We start from the raw sequence: 19,646 nt of genomic DNA on the forward strand, positions 1-19,646 counted from the left end.
GGAAAAAATAAGTCATGTTTTATGGTAAAATTCTGTGATAGATTGGATTGTCAAATTTGCTTGAAAAAAATCACAGCAGTTTTTAGTTTTTCTTATTTGTAGATTACACGTTACTCAGAAAATAAGTATCAAAGTGCTAAAAGTAATAGGCGTAATTGCTGTTATTTGTCAAAATCAGTTTACATTTTTGTGGGAAATACAGAATCACAAATATTTCTTTCTGGCATTATGTCCTGAGTTAAATTCTAGAAAATTTAGCACCTTTTATACTCATATAGCTGTGACGATAACTTTAAATATGTGAACATTAGGAAATTCAAAGCTTATATATTCTTAGAAGCTAATTTTGACCACGTGCGCAAATTATTTTTCTTTTTTAGTAGAATGGTGCATTTTTTGCCTTTGTATTTGAAATTTAGCTAAATTACAATAGCTATCACAACTACAATTGACCTTAGTAATTTCAAAACCATAGTTATAAGGGTTTTAAGTTGATTTTTAAAAATCTTAAGATATGATAGGGATTTCAAAACTATGTGTGTGTATCTCTGATAGGGAGGGGTTGGGGCACAGACTAATAAGTGTGCCAAAAATCTGTGAATCCAAATGTGTAACAAGCGTTGTCTGAATAAATGTCCACAAATCCATGCTATTATTGATTAACAAAAAATAAATTCACTTTGAAATGTTGCTGAATTTGGGAGTTTTGTTTCCACCTAGGATGAGGAAATTGGAAAGAGTGTCACTTTCACCCTAACTATAATAAAATGTCAGATAAACTACAAAATCATTAACATTTCTTGAACCCATCAGAGAGCTTCTGATGCAGAGCAACTAAGTAGCCTAAAGTCAAAGGAAAGACAGACTCCTCCAAAAAGAGATGAGACACAAGCACTGTCTCACTTGTGACAGAGCATGGTTACAGGAAGAGACACCAGGCACCAATCAAGCAGATAGAAGTATTTGGTTAAACTTTTTAAGTGGGTTTCTAAAGGCCAGGTATAGAACCATTGGTAGTCACAGATACAAGTGGAGTTCACACCCACTTGTAGGCATCTTCTGCACAGACCTCTAGAGAAAGATTGTGGGGAAAGGCAGAGAGTCTCTCTCACTGGTGCAGGCCTGAATGAGGGGAATGGCTGTCACTGCCAGAAAGACAGGATGCCACACTTTGACCCTTCTCCTTTAAGAACAAAAGCCTTAAGCCACTGAGGAAGGGACAACACATCTGTTATTTCCAGGGTATAGGTGAAAACCTATTGTGGCTGGGGGAAGGATAAAGAAAAAAAAAGAATCCACTCCTGGCGGAGAAGAAGGAAATAGTCTTGGTCGCACAATCTTTTATTAGCACTACTAGAAGTTTCTTATTGTTGGGAGAGTGGTTGAAAACTGTCCTGCACAAAATTTGCCAAAGGGACAAGGCAGAATTTAAAATGTCAGTTCCCTCCAAATTGATCTGTAGATTCAGTGCAATCTCAAAAACATTCCAGCAGGGATTTCTGGGTAGAAGTTGACAAGCTGAAGCTAAAACTCATGAGAAAATGCAGAGGACCTAGAATAGCCAAAATAACTTTTAAAAAGAAAAATAAAGTTGGAAGATTATACTATATAACTCTAAGACTTATTATAAAGCTACAGTAATCAAGAGAGTGGAATATTGTCATAAATATCAATGGGATAGAATAGAGAATTCAAAAAAAAAGTCCACACATTTATGATTAGTTGATCAATTGATTTTTACAAATGGGAAAGACGATTCCATGGAGAAAGGATAATCTTTTCAACAAATGGTGTTTGGACGGAGCTCATCTATATACAAAAAAAAGAACCTCAATCTATATTTCACCAACACACAAAAATGAGCTAAAAAATGGATCATAGCTCTAAATGTAAAGCCTAAAACTACAAAACTTCTAGAAGAAAATATAGGAGAAAATGTTTCTTTGTGACCTTTGGTTGGGCAAAGATTTCTAAGCTATTGCAGAAACTAATGATAATTGGACTTAATCAAAATAAAATTTTCTGTTCTTCAAAAGACAATGTTAAGAGAATGAAAAAGGACAAATCACAGACTGGAAGAAAATATTTGCAAATTTGCTTTCTTTTGAAGCAGTTATGTCCAGAATATATTTTTAAACCTTACAAAACTCAACACTAGGAAAACAACCCAATTTTTAAAATGCATAAAAGATTTGAACAGATACTTCACCAAAAAAGAAATTTGGATGGCAAATAAGCACATGGAAAATTGTTCAACATCATTAGTAATTGGGAAGATGCAAATTAAAAATTAAATACCACTGAATACCCATTAGGTTGACTAAAATCAAGGAAACTGATACTACCATGTGTTGGTGAGGATATAGATCAATTCTAATTCTGATACATTGCTGGTGGGAATGTAGAATGCAACATGCACCTTGGAAAACTGTTTGACAGTTTCTTATAAAATTAAACATAAATTTACCCTATGACTCAGCAGTCCATTTCCTATGTATTCATTCAAGATAAATGAAAACTTATTTTCACACAAAACCTGTACTCAAAACTTTTTTAGCAGTTTCTTTTATAATTACCCAAAACTGGAATCAACCAAAATGTCCTTCAACAAGTAAATGGATAAACAATCTGTGTGGTACATCCATACAATGGAATAGTACTCAGCAATGAACAGACGTGAACTACTGATACACACACAACAGCACAGATGAATCTCAATTACATTAAATGTAGTGAAAGAAGTTAAAAGGCTACCTACTGTATGATTCCATTTATATGGAAAAGGCAAAATTTATTGGAAAAGGCAAAACTATAGATATGGAGAACAGGTCAGTGGTTGCCTTGAAGAAGAGTTTGACAAGAAATGGCAGGAGGGAACTTTTTTCCATTTTGATGGAAATATTATATATCTTGACTGGGGTAGTGTCTATATAACTAAGAATTTTTCAATGGTTAGTCTTACTGGTTATAAATTATACTTCAATAAAATGATGTACATATTACTAAGTTTATGACACTTTTGCTCATGAATTTTCTTAATTAGCTTATACTAAAGCTTATCACTTGGGAAAGTATAAAAGGTTTTGTTGTTAAAGGGTGTGTAAATGTGATACTGTATTACATTTATTTACTCTTACATCTTTTTCTTATATTAACACTTTAGGAGGAGATAGTTTGACATATTTTATAATACAGTATATTTTCAATACAGTTAAATTGGATTTTTAGGTGTTTATTTAAAAATACATTCCATTTAGACTAGAAATCTGAAACATTTATGTTTTATAATTAATAGTGACTAACTGGAAACAAAGAAAAATTGTATGTGCTAATCTACAGTGGAAGTACTCTTGTTTAAAATTTTCTTTTTTAGATTTCAGAAAGGGAAGAACTGTCAGCTCAAAAACTTGTGTTTTTTACTGGCACATCCAATATAATGTGTAATCAACACAGTTTAACTCAGTAAACATTAATTGAGGGCCCTCCACACTCTACGCTACTAAGCTTCAATGCCTTTTTGCATTATCTTCTTTCCACCCAGAGTTACCTTCTCTCCCCACTTTTATATGCCTACAAATTACTTATTCTTCAACATTCAGCTCCATCTTTCTGAGTTCTTACTGAACGTCCGATTGAAAACGTCTTATTCATTTTAACCCACTCTCTTCCCCTAGCTCTTTTGTGCCTTGAACATAATCATAATCTTAACAACAGTTTTTTGCTGGGCACAGTGGCCCACACCTACAATCCCAACACTTTGAGAGGCCGAGGCGGATGGATCACTTGAGGTCAGGAGTTCGAGACCAGCCTGGCCAACATGGCAAAACCCCGTCTCTACTAAAAATACAAAAATTAGCCGGACGTGGTGGCACATGCCTGTAGTCCCAGCTACTTGGGAGGCTGAGACATGAGAATTGCTTAAGCCTAGGAGGCGGAGGTTGCTGTGAGCTGAGATCACACCACTGCACTCCAGCTTGGGCGACAAAGTTAGACTCTGTCTCAAAACCAAAACCAAAACAAAACAAAACAGGGGAATACATTTACCAGAGGTTTGCTAGGTGTGTTCTATGTTAATTTCATTTATTCATCACAATACCATGCCATGCAGGTAGTTTTGTTTGTTTGTTTTATAGAGATAGAGTTTCACTGTCACCCAGGCTGGAGAGCAGGGGTATGATAGTTCATTGCATCCTCAACCTCCTGGGCTCAGGCAGTCTTCCTGCCCCAGCTTCCATGTAGCTAGGACTACAGGTGTGTGCCATCATGCCTGACTCAGGTAGTTTTATTCCTGTTTTACAAGAGAGAATGATAAGATTCTTGAAGGTTAACTAATTTTCCCAAAGCACGCAATTTAGAAAATGAAGATCTGGAATTCCAGCCCAGATCGACTTGATTGCAAAGCTGATGCTCCTTTCCTTGTGTAATACTATTTATTGAATAAGCATTTAATAAATGTTTATCGTGTGACTTAACAGCTTGTTGACAAGAGCTGCTTTTATCATCTCTGTATTTCCAGGACTGATTATTTAATATTCCAAAGAAAGTGATATATGGGATAGTGTTGTGATTTGTTTTTAAGATATGTTATCTGTTTCTTATTTAAGAGAGCTTGTTTCCCAGTGTAGCACTGTGGTGATCAGTAAATGTTCATGGAATTGAATTTGATGATTACATCATTTGCTGTTAACCCCAAACAACATTTAATTCTGTTATTTAGTAATAAGACAGAAAAAGGAAGGGAAGAGAAAAATGAGAATATTTCATTACAATCGTTTTTCCATTACTGTCTCTTTTTAATGTAGACAGTCGTGCAAACAGCCACAGTGGACTAATCTAAGGTGATTTTTATTTGCTTTTCCAAAAGATTGATTTCTTTTATAGTATTAACATACATTTTTATTATTTGAGGACAAAATAGTTGAACAGAGGGTAGGGGCAGCCGAGAATATGCCCAAGGGTGGGGAAAATTAAATCGGCTTAGATATTAGTTCATGGGGAATCTTTTTGAACTTTAGATGAGAAAGAAAAATCGTGTTGACATTCATTCACTCTTTCTTTTTAAATTGAGATATAATTCACATACTGTAAAATTCTCCCTTTAAATTCTCAGTGGTTTTTAGTATATGCAAAAAGTTGCTGAATTACCATCGCTTTCTAATTCCAGAACATTTTCTTCACCCTAAAAAGAAACTCCATATCTATTAGTAATTGTTTTCCATTCTACCCTCCCCAACCCTAACCCTGCCAACCACTAATCTACTTTCTGTCTCTATGGATTTCCCTATTCTGGACATTTCATATAAGTGGAATCATACAAGATGTGGTTTTCTTTTTGGCTTCTTTCACTTAACATAATGTTTTCTTTTAGTTTTTTGGGGTTTTTTTTTTGTTGTTGTTGTTGTTGTTGAGACAGAATTTTGCTCTGTCACCCAGGCTGGAGTGCAGTGGCATGATCATGGCTCACTGCAGCCTCTGACCTCCCGGGCTCAAGCAATTTTCCCACCTCAGCCTCCTGAGTAGCTGGGATGGCAGGCATGTGCCACCATGCCCGGCTAATTTTGTTTTCATTTTTTGTAGAGACAAGGTCTCACTCTATTGTCCAAGCTAGTCTTGAACTCCTGGGTTCAAGCAATCTGCCCACCTCAGCCTCCCAAAGTGCAGGGATTACAAGTGTGAGCCACCGCACGTGGCAACATAATGTTTTCAAGGTCCATTCATATTGTAGCAGGTATCATTACTTTATTTTTTTTTATAGATGAATAATATTCCATTGTGCATTCATTCTTAGGTTAATCTTTTTTAGCATCCCTTTACATAAAGTACCATAGAAAGTGCTGTGGCCCTAGAGAGATGGATAAAACAAAGCATCTGCTCTCCCGGGATAAAAAGAAGAAAGGCCATTTTGTGAAGAGATGAAGACTGAGCGGTTGTGGCCGCCTTGCCGACCTTGAGCAGCAGTTGGCTTCTCCACATAGTATCCGGGAGTAGGAGTCTCAGAATCGAATCTCTTCTGCCTCCCCACTTCTGTGAGATTTTTTTGATCTTCAGCTACATTTTCGGGTTTGTGAGAAGCCTCATCATCCAGCACAGTGGCCAGCAATGTTACCGACAAGACGGATCCTCACTCCATGAACTCCCGTGTGTTCATTGGGAATCTCAACACTCTTGTGCTCCAGAAATCTGATGTGGAGGCAGTCTTTTCAAAGTATTGCAAAATTGTGGGCTGCTCTGTTCATAAGGGCTTTGCCTTTGTTTAGTATGTTAATGAGAGAAATGCCCGGGCCGCTGTAGGTGGAGATGTACAGCTCCTCTTTTGACTTGGACCATGACTTTCAACGGGATTATTATGATAGGATGTACAGTTACCCAGCACATGTTCCTCCTCCTCCTATTGCTCGGGCTGTAGTGCCCTCGAAATGTCAGCATGTATCAGGAAACACCTCATGAAGGGGAAAAAGTGGCTTCAATTCTAAGAGAGGACAGCAGGGATCTTCCAAGTCTGGAAAGTTGAAAGGAGATGACCTTCAGGCCATTAAGAAGGAATTGACCCAGATAAAACAAAAAGTGGATTCTCTCTTAGAAAACCTAGAAGAAAATTGAAAAGGAACAGGGGAAACAAGCAGTAGAGATGAAGGATGATAAGTCGGAAGAGGAGCAGAGCAGTAGTTCCATGAAGAAAGATGAGACTAATGTGAAGGTGGAGTCGGAGGGGGATGCAGATGACTTTGCTGAGGAGGACCTACTAGATGATGATGACAATGAAGATGGGGGATGACCAGCTGGAGTTGATCAAGGATGATGAAAAAGAGGCTGAAGAAGGAGAGGATGACAGAGACAGCACCAATGGCGAAGATAACTCTTAAGCACATAGTGGGGTTTAGAAATCTTATCCCATCATTTCTTTACATAGATGCTTGTCTAAGATCAAATTTTTCACCAGATCCTCTCCCATGGTATCTTCAGCACATGCTCACTGTTCTCCCAATCCTTGTCCTTCCCATGTTCATTAATTCATATTGCCCTGCGCCTAGTTTCATTTTCACCTCCTTTGATGCCCTAGTAGTTTTGTTAAGTCTTACCCTGTGATTTTTGCTTTTAATTTTGATACTTCTTTATGACTTAATAAAAAGGATATGTGGTTTTTATTAACTGTCTCCAAAATAATCTCTTGTTATGCAGGGAGTACAGTTATTTTCATTCATACGTAAGTTCAGTAGTTGCTTCCCTAACTGCAAAGGCAATCTCCTTTAGTTGAGTAGCTCCTGAAAGCAACTTTGAGTTAGAAGTATGTGTATTACACCCCCACATTAGTGTGCTGTGTGAGGCAGTTCAATACAAATGCAACAACGTAGTTTTGTGAATGAGAGCTGGCATGTCAAATGCATCCTCTAGAAAAATAATTAGTGTTGCAGTCTTAAGATTTGTTTCTAAAGTTGATACTGTGGGTTATTTTTGTGAACAGCCTGATGTTTGGGACCTTTTTTCCTCAAAATAAACAAGTCCTTATTAAACCAGGAAAAAAACAAAAAAAGAGGAAAGGGGTAGTTGAGAAGAATAATTTCTTTAAAACACTGCATCTCAGAAATAATTTGTTAGAATACTATTAAATATGAAAAGGCAAACATCTTTCTATAATTAAACTGTCAACTTGTCACTGTTTCCTTATAGTGCTGAAAAATAAGCGTGGCAACAAGTGTGTTAGGTCAACTTGCAGATTGTTTTTATGTATATACATTTCTTACATTTTATGTGAGGATGTTTGGATGAGAGAGGCATAATCCATATGAGAAAAAATATTTCTCTGGCACAATAATGGATTTTTAAACATAGGTGATTATTTTAACTGTTCCAATGTGAAAGGATTTATACTTTTTATTTAAGAGGTAGAATATATATATGCATATCTATATATAATATCTATATCTATGTCATATATATATATAGTCTAACAGACAAATGTGCGTAACTAAGGATGATCCCTCAGAATGAGCAAAATGCATAAAGGATTGACATGGAAAATCTGTTAAATAAGACACTGAATATTATGCAAGGATTTCTATAACATTTTTACTTGGTACTAAAAGTAATTTCCTTTTCAATACAGAAGCATTTTAATTGTGGAAATTATTTAATTTCCTTTTTGTGGAATTAATTATACACTGTGTATGGAGAGCTTGGGTTTTTCTCATCTTTTTGACATTAAACACATCTCACCAAAAGCATACACGAGGATTGTTTTGAAGACTTGCCAACGTTCCAAAAACCTCTTCAACCCCTTCATTGTTCTTAACCAGATTTCCTGAAACTTGACTTTAAAGTTTTTATTATGATTTTTAAAATAGATATCAAATTGATATAAAATATAATTTAAACTATTAGATCAATTAGTAGCCTTTTTATTCAACAGCTATTACAAATAATTTAACCTTATAATCACAGAGGTAAATACAGATTTGATAAAAATCTTTACATTTTGATAATAATGAGGTAAATACTTAAGACTTGGGAGCAGAGGAACCATCTCCAGTTCAACAGAACCAAAGGTTGTGATTACGATTAGGAGTAGCATCTGATCTTTTAGTTGAATATTATTATTATTATTATTATTATTATTATTATTATTATTGAGATGGGGTCTTGCTATATTGCCTAGGCTGGTCTTGAGCTCTTGGGCTCAAGTGATCCTCCCACTTTGGCCTCCCTAAGTGCTGGGAATACAGGCATGAGCCACCACTCCCGGCCTCAGTATTATTTTTATTATACCACAGTGCCCTCCAAATTAACTGCAAGTTGATGTATTACAAATGCTATTCTTCTAATCAACCTAGTAATCATTTACTAAAAATTTTTTAGTGATTTTAATTTTATATAAATTAGGCAGACTATTTCAAGCAGTTAACAGTGGATTATTCCACTAAACCAGTTCTACCCTTTTTGTTCATATAATGAAAATAAAAAGAGAAGCTTGATTATTTCAGTTCAGAATACATTACCCTCAAATAAATTCAGGCCAGATATGTAGCTACGCAGCCGTCCAGTGTCATAAAAAAGCAATTCACCGGTGAGTGATCTCTCCATTCAGAAGTGTGCAGTCTTAATGTATGGCTGTAAGAAACTGTTATTTTATGATCTTTTTACTAAAAGCTTGACTGAAAACTAAAATAAATTAATAAATTAGAACAGAGAAGTGATATAGTCTTATTATACATATAGGATGAACCACTACTAGATTGTTAGTCTCTAATACAGTATTCCTCAAACTTTAACAGACATAGAATTCTCCGGGAGTATTTATTAATAAAATGTAGATCCTAAAGTGATTGTTTGCCTGAGACGGGGCCTGGGAATGTAAACATTAAACTAGTACCCCTGGTTATTCAGATGCAGAAGAGGGAGGACCACCCTTTGAGAAACACTGATTAAGGACTCCAGTTGTTTTTGATGATTCTGTTCTATTTAGAATTAGAGGCACTTTGGAGACAAATTGCATGAGTTCAAATCCTAGCTCAGCTATTTACTAGCTGGTGACCCTGGGTGAAATACTTAACCTCTCTGTGCTATTCTTATCTGTAATATAGTATAGATATTTCATGGTAATTAAAGACATAAAATACACTTTTACTAGAACCTGACATATATTAAGAGCTATTAAAGTGTTAGCTTTGCTCATTGCAACCTCTGCCTCCCAGGTTCAAGTGATTTTCTTGCCTCAGCCTCCCAAGTAGCTGGGACTGCAGGTGCGTGCCACCACACCCAGCTATTTTTAGTAGAGACGGGGTTTCACCATGTTGGCCAGGATGGTCTCAATCTCTTGACCTTGTCATCTGCCTGCCTTGGCCTCCCAAAGTGCTAGGATTACAGGCATGAGCCACCATGCCCAGCCCTGAAAGTGTTAGCTTTTATTAGCATGACTGTTTCTAGGAAATCTCTCCTTTTTGAATACTCATGTTATAATCAGCTCTCCTTTAGCAGATAGGAAATGAACCTATATTTGTCCTAAGCTTTAAAGGATGCTGGTGAGGAAATGCTAAAGATGGTACATGTTCAATATAGTGTTAGGGAGATAAATTAAGTTTCAACAAAATTGTTTCTCTTCAGTGAATATATTTAAGATTATATGTATAAGATATATCTTAGGGACCTGGACAAGATGGCTGAATAGGAACAATTCCATTGTGCAGCTCCCAGCGAGATCAATGCAGAAGGTGGGTGATTTCTGCATTTCCAACTGAGGTACCTGGCTCATCTCATTGGGACTGGTTAGACAGTGGGTGCAGCCCACGGAGAGCAAGCAGAAGCAGGGTGGGGCATTGCCTCACCCGCGAAGTGCAAGGGGTCGGGGAACTCCCTCCTCTAGCCAAGTGAATCCATGAGGGACTGTGCCATGAGAAACGGTGCATTCCGGCCCAGATACTATGCTTTTCCCATGGTCTTTGCAACCTGCAGACCAGGAGATTCCCTCAGGTGCCTACACCACGAGGGCCCTGGGTTTCAAGCACAAAACTGGGCAGCCATTTGGGCAGACACCGAGCTAGCTGCAGGAGTTTTTTTTCATACTTCAGTGGCACTTGGAATGTCAGCAAGACAGAACCATTTGCTCCCCTCGAAACAGGGCTGAAGCCAGGGAGCCAAGTGGTCTACCTCAGATTCCACTGCCACGGAACCCAGCAAGGTAAAGACCCACTGGCTTCAGATTCTCGCTGCCAGCACAGCAGTCTGAAGTCGACCTGGGATGCTCAAGCTTGGTCGGGGGAGGGGCGTCCGCCATTACTGAGGCTTGAGTAGGCGGTTTTCCCCTCAGTGTAAACAAAGCCGCCAGGAAGTTGGAACTGTGTGGAACCCACCATATCTCAGCAAAGCCGCTGTAGCCAGACTGCCTCTGTAGATTCCTCTTCTCTGGGCAGGGCATCTCTGAAAGAAAGGCAGCAGCCCCAGTCAGGAGCTTATAGATAAAACTCCCATCTCCCTGGGACAGAGCACCTGTGGGAAGGGTCAGCTGTGGGTGCAGCTTCAGCAGACAAATGTTCCTGCCTGCCAGCTCTGAAGAGAGCAGCAAATCTCCCAGCATAGCGCTCAAGCTTTGCTAAGGGACAGACTGCCTCCTCAAGGGCGTCCCTGACCCCCATGCCTCCTGACTGGGAGACACCTCCCAGCAGGGGTTGACAGACACCTCATACAGGAGATCTGTGACTGGCATCTGGTGGGTGCCCCTCTGGGACAAAGCTTCCAGAGGGAGGAACAGGCAGCAATCTTTGCTGTTTGGCAGAGTCTGCTGGTAATACCCAAGCAAACGGGGTCTAGAGTGGACCTCCAGCAAACTCCAGCAGACCTGCAGCAGAGGGGCGTGAATGGTAGAAGGAAAACTAACAGAAAGGAATAGCATCAACATCAACATAAAAGGACATCCACGCAGAAACCCCATCTGAAGGTCACCAACATCAAAGACCGAAGGTAGATAAATCCACAAAGATGAGGAAAAACCAGTGCAAAAAGGCTGAAAATTCCCAAAACCAGAACACCTCTTCTTCAAAGGATCACAACTCCTCGCCAGCAAGGGAACAAAACTGGATGGAGAATAAATTTGATGAATTGACAGAAGTAGGCTTCAGAAGGTGGGTAATAACAAACTCCTCCGAGCTAAAGGAGCATGTTCTAACCCTTTCTATTCCTTCAAAATAGCTCTGGAAAGGACTACAGAAAGCTGGACTGTAATTTCCCTTTGCTTACTCAGGTCATCTAAACCTAAATAGTCTGAGTATATTGCCTTAATCAAAATCACGTTTTCCCCTCTTTAATTCCTTCCCCCATAATAAAGGAAGCTAAGAACCTTGAAAAAAGGTTAGACAAATTACTAACTAGAATCACCAGTTTAGAGAAGAACATAAATGACCTGATGGAGCTGAAAAACACAGCTCCAGAACTTTGTGAAGCATACACAAGTATCAATAGCCAGATTGATCAAGCGGAAGAAAGGATATCAGAGATTGAAGATCAACTTAAAGAAATAAAGCGTGAAGACAAGAATAGAGAAAAAAGAATGAAAAGGAATGAACAGTGTCTCCAAGAAATATGGGGCTATGTGAAAAGACCAAACCTACATTTGATTGGTGTACCTGAAAGTGACGGGGAGAATGGAACCAAGTTGGAAAACACTCTTCAGGATATTATCCAGAAGAACTTCCCCAACCTAGCAAGACAGGCCAACATTGAAATTCAGGAAATATAGAGCATACCACAAAGATATTCCTTGAGAAGAGCAACCTCAAGACACATAATCATCAGATTCAACAAGGTTGAAATGAAGGAAAAAATGTTAAGGGCAGCCAGAGAGAAAGGTTGGGTTACCCACAAAAGGAAGCCCGTAAGACTAACAGTGGCTCTGCGGAAACCCTACAAGCCAGAAGAGAATGGAGGGCCAATATTCAGCAGTCTTAAATAAAAGAATTTTCAACCCAGAATTTTATATACAGCCAAACTAAGCTTCATAAGTGAAGGAGAAATAAAATCCTTTAGGGACAAGCCAATGCTGAAAGATTTTGTCACCACCAGGCCTGCCTTACAAGAACTCCTGAAGGAAGCACTAAACATGGCAAGGAAAAACTGGTACCAGCCACTGCAAAAACATAGCAAATTGTAAAGAGCATTGACACTATGAAGAAACTGCATCAACTAATGGGCAAAATAACCAGCTAGCATCCTAATGACAGGATCAAATTCACACATAACAATATTAACCTTAAATGTACATGGGTTAAATGCCCCAATTAAAAGAAATAGACTGGCAAATAGGATAATGAGTCAAGACCCATCGGTGTGCTGTATTCAGGAGACCCATCTCACATGCAAAGGCACAGATAGGCTCAAAATAAAGGGATGGAGGAATGTTTACCATGCAAATGGAAAGCAAAAAAAGCATGGGATGCAATCCTAGTCTCTGATAAAACAGACTAAACCAACAAAGATAAAAAAAGACAAAGAAGGTTATTACGTAATGGTAAAGGGATCAATGCGACAAGAAGAGCTAACTATCCTAAATATATATGCACCCAATACAGGAGCACCCAGATTCATAAAACAAGTTCTTAGAGACCTACACAGAGACTTAGACTCCCACACAATAATAGTGGGAGACTTTAACTCCCCACTGTCAATATTAGACAGAACAATGAGACAGAAAATTAACAAGGATAATCAGGACTTGAACTCAGCTGTGGACCAAGCAGGCCTAATAGACATCTACAGAACTCTCCACCCCAAATCAACAGAGTATACATTCTTCTTAGCACCACATCACACTTATTCTAAAATTGACCATATAATTGGAAGTAAAACACTCCTCAGCAAATGCAAAAGAACAGAAATCATAACAAACAGTCTCTCAGACCACAGTGCAATCAAACTAGAACTCAGGATTAACAAACTCACTCAAAATGGCACAACTACATGGAAACTGAACAACCTGCTCCTGAGTGACTACTGGGTAAATAATGAAATTAAGACAGACATAAATAAGTGCTTTGAAACCAATGAGAACAAAGACACAACGTACCAGAATTTCTGGGACACATTTAAAGCAGTGTGTAGAGGGAAATTTCTAACACTAAATGCCCACAGGAGAAAGCAGGAAAGATCTAAAATTGGCACCCTAACATCTCAATTAAAAGAACTAGAGAAGCAAGAGCCAACAAATTCAAAAGCTAGCAGAAGACAAGAAATAACTAAGATCAGAGCAGAACTGAAGGAGATAGAGACACACAAAACCCTTAAAAAAATCAATGAATGCAGGAGCTGGTTTTCTGAAAAGATCAACAAAATGGATAGACCACTAGCTAGACTAATAAAGAAGAAAAGAGAGAAGAATCTAATAGACATAATAAAAAATGATAAAGGGGACATCACCACTGATTTCACAAAAATACAAACCACCGTCAGAGAATACTATAAACACCTCTACACAAATTAACTGCAAAATCTAGAATAAATGGATAAATTCCTGGACACATACACCCTCCCAAGACTAAACCAGGAAGAGGTCGAATCCCTGAATAGATCAATAACAAGTTCTGAAATTGAGGCAGTAATTAATAGCCTACCAACCAAAAAAAGCCCAGGACCGGACAAATTCACAGGCGAATTCTACCAGAGGTACAAAGAGGAGCTTCTGCTATTCCTTCTGAAACTATTCCAAAGAATAGAAAAAGAGAGACTGCTCCCTTACTCATTTTATGAAGCCAGCATCATCCTGATACGAAAACCTGGCAGAGACACAACAAAAAAAAGAAAATTTCAGGCCAGTATCCGTGATGATCATCAATGTAAAAATCCTCAATAAAATACTGGCAAACCGAATCCAGCAGCACATGAAAAAGCTTATCTACCACAATCAAGTCAGCTTCATCCCTGGGGTGCAAGGCTGGTTCAACATATGCAAATCAGTAAACATGATCCATCACATAAACAGAACCAATAACAAAAACCATGTGACTATCTCAATAGATGCAGAAAAGGCCTTCAGTAAAATTCAACGCCCCTTCATGCTAGAAACTCTCAATAAACTAGCTATTGATGAAACATATCTCAAAATAGTAAGGGCTATTTATGACAAACCCACAGCCAATATCATACTGTATGGGCAAAAGCTGGAAGCATTCCCTTTGTAAACCAGCACAAGACAAGGATGCCCTCTCTCACCACTCCGATTCAGCACACTACTGGAAGTTCTGGCCAGGGCAATCAGGCAAGAGAGAGAAATAAAGCATATTCAAATAGGAAGGGAGGAAGTCAAATTGTCTCTGTTTGCAGATGACATGATTGTATATTTAGAAAACTCCATCATCTCAGCCCAAAATCTCCTTAAACTGATAAGCAACTTCAGCAAAGTCTCAGGATACAAAATCAATGTGCAAAAATCACAAGCATTCCTATATGCCAATAATAGAGAGCCAAATCGTGAGTGAACTCCCATTCACAACTGCTATAAAGAGAATAAGATACTTAGGAATACAACTTACAAGAGGTTTGAAGGACCTTTTCAAGGAGAACTACAAACCACTGCTCAAGGAAATAAGAGAGGACACAAACAAATGGCAAAACATTCCATGCTTATGGATAGGAAGAATCAATATTGTGAAAAAGACCATACTGCCCAAAGTAATTTATAGATTCAGTGCTATCCCCATCAAGCTACCAATGACTTTCTTCACAGAATTAGAAAAAACTACTTTAAATTTCATATGGAACCTAAAAAGAGCCCATAAAGCCAAGACAGCTCTAAGCAAAAAGAACAAAGCTGGAGGCATCATGCTACCTGACTTCAAACTATATTACAAGGCTACAGTAACCAAAACAGCATGGTACTGGTACCAAAACAGATATATAGACCAATGGAACAGAACAGAGGCCTAATAAATAACACCACACATCTACAGCCATCTGATCTTTGACAGACCTGACAGAAACAAGCAATGGGGAAAGGATTCCCTATTGAATAAATGGTGGTGGGAAAACTGGCTAGCCATATGCAGAAAACTGAAACTGGACCCGTTCCTTACACCTTATACAAAAATTAATTCAAGATGGATTAAAGACTTAAACATAAGACCTAAAACCATAAAAACCCTACAAGAAAACCTAGGCAATACCATTCAGGACATAGGCATGGGCAAAGACCTCATGACTAAAACACCAAAAGCAATGGCAACAAAAGTCAAAATAGACAAATGGGATCTAATTAAACTAAAGAGCTTCTGCACAGCAAAAGAAACTATCATCAGAGTGAACAGGCAACCTACAGAATGGGAGAAAATTTTTGCAATCTATCCATCTGACAAAGGGCTAATATCTAGAATCTGTGAGGAACTTAAACAAATTTACAAGAAAAAAACAACCCCATCAAAAAGCAGGCAAAGGGGCTGGGTGCAGTGGCTCACGCCTGTAACCCCAGCACTTTGGGCTTTGGGAGGCCAAGGCAGGTGGATCACAAGGTCAGGAGATGGAGAGCGTCCTGGCTAACACAGTGAAACCCTGTCTCTACTAAAATATACCAAAAAAAAAAAAAAATTAGCCGGGCGTGGTGGTGGGCGCCTGTAGTCCCAGCTACTTGGGAGGCTGAGGCAGGAGAATGGCCTGAACCCAGAAGGCAGAGCTTGCAGTGAGCTGAGATTGCACCACTGCACTCCAGCCTGGGGGACAGACCGAGACTCCGTCTCAAAAAAAAAAAAAAAAAAAAAGGGCAAAGGATATCAACAGACACTTCTCAAAAGAAGAGATTTATGTGGCCAACAAAGAACTGAAAAAAGGCTCATCATCACTGCTCATTAGAGAAATACAAATCAAAACCATAATGAGATACCATCTCATGCCAGTTAGAATGGCGGTCATTAGAAAGTCAGGAAACAACAGATGCTGAAGAGGATGTAGAGATATAGGAATGCTTTTACACTGTTGGTGGGAATATAAATCAACCATTGTAGAAGACATTGTGGCGATTCCTCAAGGATCTAGAACCAGAAATACCATTTGACCCAGCAATCCCTTTACTGGGTATATACCCAAAGGATTATAAATCATTCTGCTATAAAGACACATGCACACGTATGTTTATTGCAGCACTATTCACAATAGCAAAGACTTGGAACCACCCCAAATGCCCATCAGTGATTGACTGGATAAAGAAAATGTGGTACATACACACCATGGAATAATATGCAGCCATGTGTATTATGACTAGTTCATGTCCTTTGCAGGGACATGGATGAAGCTGGAAACCATCATTCTCAGCAAACTAACACAGGAATAGGAAATCAAACACCTCATGTTCTCACTCATAAGTGGGAGTTGAACAATGAGAACACTTGGCCACAGGGAAGGGAATATCACACACCGGGGCCTGTCGGGGGGGTGGGGGATAGGGGAGGGATAGCGTTAGGAGAAATACCTAATGTAGATGATGGGTTGATGGGTGCAGCAAACCACCATGGCATGTGTGTACCTATGTAACAAACCTGCACGTTCTGCATATGTATCCCAGAACTTAATGTGTAATTAAAAAAAAAAAAAGAAAAAAAAGTATGCCTGAACATGTATGTGTATGCAGCAGACAAGAGGAGGTAAATACCTATGGCTGGTAAGATGGCATCAAACTACATACCAAATTGTTACTTCACTTCTGTTTCTCTGGCTTACTTCAGAATTACCTTGCATAGGATGAAAGATTTAATGGAACAGGAAAGGGTATTTGTGTTCAGCCTCAGCTTTTAGGATGGGAGTAGCCAATGGGTATAATCTGGGCAATCCTGCACGTGCAGACTGGGAAACCCAAGTCTTATATCTCATATACCATAGTAATTTTTACAGTTCCACAGATGAAAATGAAATGAAATCAATTCCATCATTTTCAGAAAAGATATCTTTTAAGAAATGTATTATTATTAAGAGCAAAATAGGATCACTCTTTTATATAATTACAAAATATTTTTAAATATGTGCATGACAAATGCTGTGTAATACACCTCATTATTTTCAGAGTGTCCCTGATGGGCTCCTTATCCTTGACCTAAAAATGGTGATTCCAAATTTAAGACTTTCTTAGGTATATTTTTTAATTGGAATAAATACAGAGGTCAAAATTACTCTTGAGTTTCTAAGTAAGAAGAAATGCAATTACTTGTGAATTATTTTAAGCTCGAATGCTATTTGCTCTCTGTTAAAATGGTAAAACAAATTACTCGTTATGGAATATATACCCACAAAAGTCTTTCAGTAAAATGTTATTGCTAAAATGTATCTTAAAATCTGATTGTTAGTCTTTGTTACACTTGTCAGCTCAGAATGATCAGGAACCTTTTTTTGTGATAAGCCTCACAGAGGCTATGGAAAACAGGAGCACTTTTTTCTTGGGAATATAATTGCAGTAATACTGTACCACCTAATGAAGTCAGAAAAAACAATTTATGTAGAAATATAGTTCTGAGAGCCTTGCGATTATTTTATTGCCTTTTGTGTCATTCTGCCTACATTACACAAAGTAGGACTTAGGAAGTCCTGGAAATCATACGTTGGATATTTTCTAATTACTGTGTCAGCATGATCAATCATTTTCTAAATTTGCCAGTTTCCTGAAATAGCTTAGCTTATGTTCATAGCACTTTAGAGGAAGCAGCACAAAATTAGTTTCTATTGGTGTCACAAAAGAAATGAAATATTTATCTTTGGCAAAAAGACCTGTACACCAAACTTCAATTAATGAGTACAAGAATTAGAAATCAAAACTTTGTTTAGTCTAAGGAAAAACAGTTCTTTAAACTGTAACCACATGGCTGTTTCTTGTTTGCATCAACTCTGGGTGACTGTTATTGTCTTCTGTGAATTCTCTGGGGCAGGAGCCTGACTTTGTTGAATGAGCCAATTGTTTTCCTTTGTGTTGCCCATCTAGTAAGTTCCCATCTGGTTTGTATCAGACTGTTTTCACAGCCAACAACTGCTGCCTTCTCTATATCCTGACACTTCAGGGCCCCACGCTATCAAAGCACTGCTGCGATGGCCTTGCTGGCAGGGCCTATACAGCTGTGCCTCACAGCTTGGAACTATTACCCAGAGTAATGGTAACGTAGAACTTGGACTGGCCCTTATTCCCACTGGTGTCGTGTGTACAGTGAGCAGAAACCCACCCTCTCCCTCTCTCCCCCTTGCCCCGAAACTTGCTATTCAACAGAAAATCTTTAAAGCTCTTATTTTAGGATGTGGAATGGTGGTGTTCTTATTTTCTAGTGGCTTCCTGTATTTGAAAGCTCATTTTTCATTCTTTCACTCTTTCAAAAGTTACCAGGTCTGGCCTTAGGGAAGTGAACTGGTCACTATGTCACATTTAATTTTTGTTTCCATATTTAGTTAGGAATGGCTAGAGATGTCAAAACCCACTGTCAAGGCTACACAGATAATACAGTGCATTTTTAGTGATAACCACAAGCCATAATTTGAGAGAAGTCTTCATATTTAGGAAGGGTTTCCATCTCAGAAAATAGATTTTCTGTGTATAGATACAGAGGCGCTTAGCTTCAAACTGCTTAGTAAATATTAGGGAGTTACTTTGCCATCAGCTTTGGTAATTATCAAATGTCATTTATAAGAATGTTACAATAGTGACCTTCTCTAACAGTCTGTGGCCTGGTATAATATAGGTGTATTAGAATTATGGGTGTTATTATTGACAAAGATATGGTTGAGTTTAAGTGTAGTTATGGTATTATTGCTTAATAGACATAAACTGAAACAGCAAACTTCTTTCGTACCAAAGAAAGGAATTAAGTGTGAATTTACAATGTATTAAAATTTTTTAAATGCTGAAGATTAGTTAAAACTGGATTATAGTTTGTGCTTTCAATTAAATCAAGTGGCTGATTGTTGTAGAGCATGAAGTATCCTAGATAGTAAGCCCTGTGAGAGTTAAACTACAGCAACAACAAAATCTCACCTTCTGCTTCTGAATAATTTCAGTGCACTGGTATTTCAAGGTTTTAGGGAAAAAAAATAGGAATTCTTCTTTGTAGTCAGCAGTACGGCCTATGACTTAGTGTAACTATTTATTTGATATTAAAGGTTACGTAGTAATGCCAGTAAATTGGCTTAATTTTATCATTGGAAAAAAG

The 19,646-nt window shown here is 38.2% G+C and overlaps 1 protein-coding gene and 1 pseudogene across 10 annotated transcripts in view; both read left to right on the plus strand.

The window, feature by feature from the left end:
- Positions 1-19,646, plus strand: part of KIAA0586 (KIAA0586 ortholog) — a 120,466-nt gene that overhangs the window by 87,547 nt on the left and 13,273 nt on the right. Inside the window, exon 31 of one of the 10 annotated variants that reach the window (XM_055361921.2) lies at positions 5,789-7,145. The exons of 8 other annotated variants lie outside the window; for them this stretch is intronic. In XM_055361921.2, the coding sequence (XP_055217896.2) occupies positions 5,789-5,793 (5 nt within the window). In that variant the 3' untranslated portion in view covers positions 5,794-7,145. Of the gene's footprint in view, positions 1-5,788; positions 7,146-19,646 lie in introns of those variants that run through there. One more of the 10 variants, XM_063697866.1, reaches the window with a different exon arrangement.
- LOC101146706 (heterogeneous nuclear ribonucleoproteins C1/C2-like) lies at positions 6,129-7,145 on the plus strand (annotated as a pseudogene).

Source organism: Gorilla gorilla, chromosome 15 (genome assembly GCF_029281585.2).
Source record: "Gorilla gorilla gorilla isolate KB3781 chromosome 15, NHGRI_mGorGor1-v2.1_pri, whole genome shotgun sequence".
Taxonomy (NCBI): domain Eukaryota; kingdom Metazoa; phylum Chordata; class Mammalia; order Primates; family Hominidae; genus Gorilla; species Gorilla gorilla.